Source organism: Sinocyclocheilus rhinocerous, unplaced genomic scaffold, assembly GCF_001515625.1.
Source record: "Sinocyclocheilus rhinocerous isolate Xijiao unplaced genomic scaffold, SAMN03320098_v1.1 scaffold2664, whole genome shotgun sequence".
Classification (NCBI taxonomy): Eukaryota; Metazoa; Chordata; class Actinopteri; order Cypriniformes; family Cyprinidae; genus Sinocyclocheilus; species Sinocyclocheilus rhinocerous.
In genome coordinates this window covers 867,193-876,494 of record NW_015635763.1, presented here as the reverse complement: position 1 = coordinate 876,494, position 9,302 = coordinate 867,193, and the positions used below count along the sequence as shown (strand labels likewise).

Sequence of the window (9,302 nt, the reverse complement as noted above, 5' to 3'; positions counted from 1 at the left end):
TATATATAGAAATCACAATGCTTCCTCAGTTTAAGAATTACAAACATCTTTGTATTAAGTCTTCTGAAATGTTATGTTTGAATATGCAAATGAGGTATTAGCTAATTAAATATGCACACATTTGCATACATTTCCAGAACAGAAATCTGAATATTGGATAAAGCCAGGTTCTTGTTTCATTTTGTTAGCCTTTCCAAAGGGTTTTACATAAGGGATTTTTGATTATCAAAAATCATTATCACTTCATAAATCAGAAAATACCATCAACAGCCAGAAAAAATAAATAAAATAACATAAAAATAAAAATAATTTTTTAGGAGTAAAATGTTGTATAAAATTAGACAATTGATTTATGAGAAAAAAAACCTCAGTAAAAACCTTCAGAATATAGAAATAAAACAAATTTTAATTTTGGGGTAATTGCATATTTCTGGCTCAGTGCATGAGAAAATACTCAACTCAAAAAAATATTCCAATATTTTGTGAAGAAAAAAAGAAAATCGTTATGAAAAGCCAAATAGTGCGCAACATTTCAATTGACAAGTGCATGAAAAAAAAATTTATATATATATTTCTATATTTTTTGTAATGCCTTACGCAGAGGTCTAGTGCACTGATAGTGATTAATAATGTTGATTGTTTATTACATAATGGGATGTTTGGCCCCAAAAGCACATGGGACAACCATCCCAGGGCGGTTTTCAGGATATGCATTAATTTCTGTGCCCTGTATGAGTGAGTGCCACAGTGGCACTTCTTTGTAAAAGATGAAGAAGAAGAAACATAGCGGGCCTGAAATAGCCCAGTGCGTGTGTCCCTCAGGGTGGCATAGATCTGTGCGCACTGACATTGCTGTACGTCCTCCACAGGCGCTCGATTAGGAGCTGAGGCCACCTAGTGTAAGTTAAAAGCTCAGTGGCACCTGGGCGCTGTTTACACCATTATTAGTTGGCATAGCATGCTCTCAGCTGACCTCAGAGCAGCTCACAACTTTATAAGGGCCTGGGAAAGTGTCGTCTTAAGGCCCAGGCTGTCAAGGATCTTGCTGGAGAATGACATTGAGGCCTTAATGTGACTTAAGGAGGAAGCTGTTAAAGATTACTGAGCAAGGATACTTTCTGCATGGATGCCACATGTCAGGGAGATCTCTTGTAATTGCGGAGTGTGAAGTGACATTGAGCTGAAGGATCAGACGCTTTGTGTTTCACAGTGTACACATGTTGACGGTCGTGCATTTTGAGACATGGCTAATTATAACTTGATAGAAAGCTCTTCCTGACCAAGAAGGCCTAGTTAAGCTTACATTATGGGCTTCTTTTGCCTTATTTCAGCAGTTTTGTCTTTAGTTTTCGTATTATTTATGCTGGGTGAATTCAAGGGCTGGTCTCTAAATAACTTCCTACATGAGATCAATGATAATGTCAGTGAAAGGGCAGCACCACATTAAACCTCAGCTCAAAGGCTTCTGACTTGTTATGAAATTAAGCCTTTTAATTAATTGCAGGGCTCGCAACATTTCAGAATCCCTGGTAGCCCTTCGGGTAGGTACTCTTCATATTTTGGTAGCCCGAAAATTAATTTAACTAGCCCAAATAAAAAAAGACCTTTTTTTTTTTTAAATATAGAAAATCAGATAGGAGTTTAAATGTCAATCAAAAATATTTTCAGTACACATGAAGGAAGGAATTTTATTTCACTATTTACAGGGTATCTGCAGACTTAAAAAAAAATAATTTTTAAGGCAATTTATGACACATTTTAAGAGCTGCAGAAGTAAAATGAACACAGTATGAGTGGGGTTGGACAATGTCTATGGTAACATACAGTATTGAGCCATAAAATTACATGATTTACAGTTCAGATACAGGTTTTCACAAAAAAATCTTATACAACAGCATTTCAGCCTTTAGACCATTCTTATGAAAAGGGATAATTCAAGCATATAAATTATGTCAATTTAAAACGTATAAATATTACTGTCTTAATTGTTTAGATTTTTAGAAGGCACATTAACTTCTTTCTCATTTACAACTCTGTGTTTGCTGCTTAAAAGCATGAGTTGATATTTGCATTGATCTGACCATAAACAGCCAGAAAGGCTTATTGGAAATGCAGATTAATTCTCTACCATGAGGTGGCGCTTTAGGAGCGCTGAAATATTGCGGTTTCCCCGGTAACGGCTGTGTACACAAAGCAGCTCCGCGCTCATAAACGCTGCTTTATCAGGAATTATAGGTCAAATGAAATTAAAATGCCAACGACACGTTTCTGAGGACAGTCCGTTGCCTTCAGATACATTCAAATAAAGACATCCTCGCCACGTTTTGACTTGACACGTGCAGCGCTCATACTTATTCAATGACATCATTGCATTTTGAAGTTTAATCCAGCCGTATCGCGACTCTTGTCTTTCCGTCCCCAACTGTAAGACCTCTTGAAATTATAATTAAGACATTTCTTATACCATTTAACGTATTTCAAACTTTTTATGGCCTTAAGTTTGATACAACTCACTTTAGGAGTTTTTAAGGACCCGTGGGAGATCTGCATTTTAGACAGCCCGTCGGGCAGAGTGGTGATACATTTTGGTAGCCCGACTGGAAAACACAATAGCCCCGGGACGTCGGGCTAGTGATTTTGCGAGCCCTGAATTGAATCATTCAACAGTTGAGTTAACCATCCCAGATGTATTGAATAATTCAGCAATGCTTTTTTACTAATGGATAAAGGCACCTGGTGCTTTAAGACTGTCCTGAATCATGCAGTCGACTTTTCCTGATGTCGTGACTGTCGTCTTATGCCAGAGGGAGAAATATTAGAGCTGTTTAAAATACTTGCTATTATTCATTGAGATATATATTTAAAAAGGTATTTTAATGCATTGTAATTCATTGAAGATAATTATAATACACATTACATTAATTTGTGTTTTCCTGTGAAATAATTGTAACAGTTATAAACAATTTTGTGTTTTCAGTATGTACAGATTCAAAACACTATGAACATCAAAAGTGTTATTATATTCGATTGTCTTTTTTCCATAGTAGAGTACAGAACCAAAGTGTATAGACATAACAAAAAGTACAAATAGCAGACTATGTAAATAAATTATTGTATGTGAGGTTTGAATATAATTATAATGCAAACGAATATTGTATTCTACATGTGAACTTTTATGTAGGCTATTTAAGACAAATATATATTTAAATATATAACCTGGAAAATAGTGCAGTTTTATTAGGATGGGTTTTGTATTTTATATATGCATATTTATATGATGTGCTATAGGGTGTATCTCACAAAAAATGTGCCTAGGTTAAATGTCACTTCAAAATCAGAAGAAAAGAAAACAAATATTTTGTATGAGGAAAATTAATCGTGTTTTAGGACCATTAAGATTAAGATTGCATTGTGACAATGTTTTCAGGAAAATGTTTCCAGGCCAAACAAATGAATTTGTTTTCAATTAAATTAGCATTTATTTCTTTTTCTTTCTCCATAGTCCTATAGAATCCTGTCAGAATTTCTACAAAGACTTCACGTTACAAATTGACATGGCATTCAACGTGTTCTTCTTACTCTACTTTGGCCTGCGTGTAAGTACATATATTTAACTTTCATATTCAACATCTTTTTACCACATTCTATACACTCATTATTATGTTTTGGCCCGAAAACTTTTAATGTTTGACTAGAAATTGTTCAATCTAATGTTCATTCATCTTAATTGTTTGTTCTACTTACTAAAATGTGATCCTCTTTAAAATGTTGCAATATACATGTTTCTTTTTCTTTTCATCTTCTTCCAGTTCATAGCAGCCAATGATAAGCTGTGGTTCTGGTTGGAGGTGAACTCAGTGGTGGACTTCTTTACAGTACCGCCCGTGTTTGTGTCAGTGTATCTGAACAGGAGCTGGCTGGGTAAGTCTCCAAACACTATCCTCACTCCCTTTTCTTCCTGACCCTCCTGTCAGTCCCTGCACCCCAGGGCAGCGGTCACAGGAGCAGCTCAAACCACGGTTAGATGAGATAAAGGCCAAACTGATGATGAGACAAGGGCAAATGTTTGAACAGGAGATTTTATGATTAAGCCAAGCTGCCATGGTTTGTTGTCACTCTCTGTCGCGGGAAACCCAAGAATAGCTACGAAATGTCACGGCTTAGGAACTAGAAAAAATGCAAAGATGACAGTGGGGCTTAGGTGAAGAAGAGCTGGGAAGGATGGCAGGAACGTGAGATGATTTAGGCTTTAATTGTTAAACAGGCCCATTCGCACCAAGTCATTCCACAGTGTCGTTTTCGTTATAGTTATAGACTTCTCTATTCTCATACAATTTAATGAAAGGTTATTAAAACTTCATAGTTATAGCTACTTTCCTTGGTTTGAACAGGCCTTTACTGGTCACACATTTTGAGTTATGGATGCTGGTGTTCACCAGGTTTCTTAACTTGCACAAGACACACTGATAAACACAAAGCAGCCTGGACCAACTTTTTAGGGTTTGCTTATCTAAACTGGTCTGGTTTGGGAAAGGGAAAGTGTACGTTCTTGTATAAGGCTCACTTTTGAGAAGCCAGTGGGGCGAGTAAGCCCTCTCAGTCTGATGGTAATGATTTTCCATCACAATGTGTTTTTGTCAAAGCTGGGGTGAGCGACAGGTGAGACATGACTGTGGTTTAAAGCAACTGGTGTGTGTGTGTGTGTGTGCTTGTGTATCCTGTAGCCAAAGGAAAGCAGGTTTGCTTTAGCCTACAGTATGTACAGTTAATGTAAACACAATTGTTCATAACCGTTACACCATCTGTGTCATTAGTGCTTTCCAAAACAACTGTAAAAAGAATGCCGTCCTTCCTTAAACGCATCAAAAACCACAAGTTAATAATTTAGCACTTCAGTAGCCGGCTTTAGAAAACTGTCATCTTTTGCCATGGTGCTGTTTGAATAATGCATTAGAAAAGCAGCAGTTCATCAAAAAATCTGTAATTTTAATGGTGTTCCGCCCTACCAAGCCAGTAAATGAAAATCAAATAAAAGCTGCTATCAACATCCACCTAATAACAGCTGTTTGGCTGAGCGGCATATGTAAACAATCACTCACTTGCCCGTGCAGTACAAATGCTGAGAAAGTTTCAACACTAAGCTCATTAAAAGCTTCAAACCATTAGGAGTATAATGGCTTGGAGACAGACCAATTTTGTAATCCGAGTGTGTTCCTTAATTTCACAGATGTCCACAATTTCAGGCATTGTCGTCTACTGAGTGTTGACTCACCTCGGAGAAGCATCATGATTAAAACATTACAGGATGTAGAATTTTAGTCCGAAGAAATTAGACTTTCAGTCTTGACATTAGTCTAGCTGATGAAACCAATTGGTTGAGTGGTGAAACATCAAATGTAATGATGAAAATAACTGAGATTTGGATAAGATGTAAATCTTAATTATGCTGAGCTTTAAAGGCACTATACGGTATATTGTACACGACCATTCAAAAGTTTAGGGTTAGTAAGATTTTTGGGTAACACTTTATTTTAAGGTGTCCTTGTTTCACGTTACATGTACTTACTATTATAATAACAATTAAATTATGCATAATTGCATGCAAGTTACCCTAAACCAAACCCTAATCCTAACCCTAACCATATAGTAAGTACATGTAGTTAATTAATATTACTTAGTACTTAAATGTATAATTACACTGTAACAAGGACACCTTAAAATAAAGTTTAACCGATGTTTGTTTGAAAAAAAAAAAAACTTGCATTCAGTAATGATTCATTAAAGGTTGCAGTGAAGACATTTAAAATATTACAAAATATATATATTTTAAATAAATGCTGTACTTTTGACTGAAAACTGTACTTTCTGAAAATTCAGCTTTGCCACCACAGGAATAAATGATCTTTTAAATTATATTAACCACATTGATCAAAGTTGTTTTTAAATTGTACTAACATTTAACAATATTACAATATTACAATGTTACTGTATTTTGATAAAAAAAAAAAAAAGCAGGCTTAGTGAGCATAAGACATTATTTTAAAAACACAAAATGTACTGGTATAAACGTTTTAATGGTAATGTACCGTATTGACCCGAATATAAGACAATGTTTTTTTCTTGGAAATACATCTGAAAAAACGCGGTCGTCTTATATTCAGGGTCTAGAGCAGCGGTGGCGAAAAAAGTGTATATTTTTTTTAATGTGATTGTTGGTACATTTTACCAGTTTTTACCATACTTTCAAAACAAAAATTAAAATAGGAAAAATATGCAATATGAAAATAATTGAAGATAAAATGTGTTTTACTGAGAAAAAACAAGATTTGGTTTTTAAAAAGCCTTTTTCCAAAAGGTACATCTGGAAAAAGGGGGGGTCGTCTTATAATCAGGGTCGTCTTATATTCGGGCCAATACGGTACTTGAAATTTGTGACTAATCAAATGTGACATTCATGTGACTCTTTGTACAGACTGGCTGAACTGGAAATATACAGACTGAAAATGCTCTTTGCACTGAAAAAAAAAAACTTGTAGGATTTACTTGATAAAATTAAACACATTTAGTCAACCATCTTTTACTGCTACCGCTCTGTACAATTTACCTGTTATTGTCGAGTAAAATCTGCTTTCTTAACTGAATTTAACATTTTTTCCCCCACTTTGCATTACATTAAAACTGCTTTTAATGTAATGCAAGCTTCTGTTAAACTCCGCTATAGTGTTCAAAGCATGCTACCCTACCTAGTGCAATAAGGCACTTATGAATTTACTTATAACTTTGACTATAAACATTTTGAAATACTGAAATTGTTTGAAGTATTGGTATGAAACTGTATACGTTTCACTGAATGAATGCGCTCCTAGTACTTTTGGGGACATAGTATGGGACTGTCATGCAGAATAAAAGCCTCTCAAAGACCAAAGAGTGCTCTCCCAGCACAGAGGGACAAATTCTCAGACATGATGAAAGATTGTGAAACAGCCGGCATATGAAATCTAGAGCAACATCAGTTCAGCAAACTCTGAATGAAGAGGGTTACAGTGATCATATGTTATATAATGATGATGTACAGCACATCAGAGGTATATTAATCTCAGAGAAAAGAGCTTTTAGAGAACAAAGAGTTAAATAAACATTGAAGAATTGTCAGGCCCTCGGTTCCCAGACTAAAGATAACTATCCTGCAGTACAGGACAAAAGAAAAAAAAATAGCCAGATAATTTATTTTATGCTTTATTTCATAGTTTTCATTAAATGTAAAACATTTGGTACATTGAGACGCCTGCTTACAAATTGATTATTTAAACCCTGGTGTAAATGTGTCATGTGTCATATAGCATGTAGCCAAGTGAACTATTGTTTTCTGTACTCCCAGGTCCCACCCTGTTAAGAAAAATAGGCTGGCTCATAATTAAATCTGCTTCTTTAGGGACTGTCAAAGACCATGGGACATGAGTGAACCTTTGCTATATCGTTTTCTTTTCTGAAAATTGGAGCTTGATGAAAGTGGTGGAGAATGTGCTATTAATTTGAAGGGTATGTAGAGACCCTCTACTGGGAAATAGAAATCTTCTTTAGAAAATCTAATCTTCTAGAAACGGTTCGGGACAGCCTTTTCAAACACAAGGGTTGTGTATGGATTAGCATGAGGCTGTTTATAATACACTAGCTTCCTTTATCCTTGCAATCAATTAACAACAGGTACTTGACTCTGAAATGGAGACGTTTTGTGAGCTAAAGTCCTCTTCCAAATGCCCCATCAGTCTGTGAAGAGAAGGCAATAATCACAGTGTCTTATGTGAGGAGATCTGGTGCATATTAATGGAGGGTAAGTTTACAGAGGGAGATTCCTAGGTTCACTCTGGATTTTATTGTTATTTTCAGGGCCATTAAAATGCTACGCTTCAATGATGTACTGTAATTAGTCTTTTCAGTGCTTTTTTTCCTATAAGGGATTTTGTCTGTATGTCATATGGTTTGGCATTAGAAACCATTTAGAAACCATGAAAAAAAATTCTAAATTAAAATTGAGATAAATATACACTTCTATTCAAATACTTTTTTTAATTTTAAAGTGTCTTAGCCAGGCTGCATTTTAATTGATCAAAAATATACACTATAAAAAATATCAAGCCGTTTCAACTAATTATTATTTAGTAACAAGTTCCACAGAAATTTTACGTTCAGTCAGTTTGTCTTCAAAGTGTTGCCTGAATTGTTATTTTTTAGTTGGCTCAACCTTTACTGAAATAGTTTTATAGTCTATTTCTAATATATAATTATATATAATTGGTCAAACATTTAGAAAACTACAGCAAATTGTGTCAATTAAAATTTAACCATTCACTCCATGTGTTTCATATGTTACCTCAACTAAGATTTATTATTTGGGCATCATAAGAAATTGCTGTGGAACTAGTTATTATATTTTATATTGAGTTTAAGAAAATTATTACCTGGTGTCTATCAATCACTAAAACACACACATTACAACACATAATAGCCTTTATTTAATAACAATCTGCATTTATAACATTTGTCATACAGACTAAACATGCAGTCTTAAAGGGATAGTTCACCCAAAAATGAAAATTTGCTGTTAATTGACTCACCCTCAAGCCATCCAAGATGTAGTTAACTTTTTTCTTCAATTGAACAGTAAAGGAAATTTTTAGGTGAAAACATTGTCTTTGAAAACATTGCAATTCATAAACTGCACGTTTCTAGCTGCCAGCTTTTGAGAGTCAAATAAACATATACAGACAAGACCAAATTACCAAACGCTCCTGAGGACACATTGAGGCCTTATGAAGCTAAAACAATCAAAAACCGGCAGCCACAGACGTGCAGTGTATGCATAGCCAAGGATCACTGTTTCAGATAAAAATCTTCCTTACTGTTCTACTGAAGAAAAAAAAGTCACTGACATCTGGGATGGCCTGAGGGTCAATAAAATAACAGCAAAGGTGCTGATCCACTATCTGATCTGGATACAGACTGGATCTGGTGGCTACGGTGACCTCGGAATAAGAATGAGACAGTCTAATATTAGCGTAGATGCCACTGAGAACAATAAAGCACATTTTAATTGTAGTAAACACTTTAAACTTTTACACATATTACCTTAAGTCTTAGTGTTGAAAGTACGCACACACTATGTAGTTGCAGTGGAGCAGTCTGGTCACATGGCAGTGTTTGGAGCCTTGGAAGAAGTGACTGGCCAGCATCTGAAAATGATGCAACGATGAGAAAGCACCAATGAAACCTTTGGCCACACCCTGATGGAGAAATAAAGTACA

At 35.3% G+C, this 9,302-nt stretch overlaps 1 protein-coding gene across 11 annotated transcripts in view; it reads left to right on the top strand.

The window, feature by feature from the left end:
- LOC107747466 (calcium-activated potassium channel subunit alpha-1) overlaps positions 1-9,302 on the top strand; it is a 261,309-nt gene that overhangs the window by 164,724 nt on the left and 87,283 nt on the right. For all 11 annotated transcript variants that reach the window (XM_016561980.1, XM_016561979.1, XM_016561987.1 and 8 more), the window contains exons 4-5: positions 3,503-3,596; positions 3,810-3,921. In XM_016561980.1, coding sequence (XP_016417466.1) covers positions 3,503-3,596; positions 3,810-3,921 — 206 coding nt within the window. The remainder of the gene's footprint in view (positions 1-3,502; positions 3,597-3,809; positions 3,922-9,302) is intronic.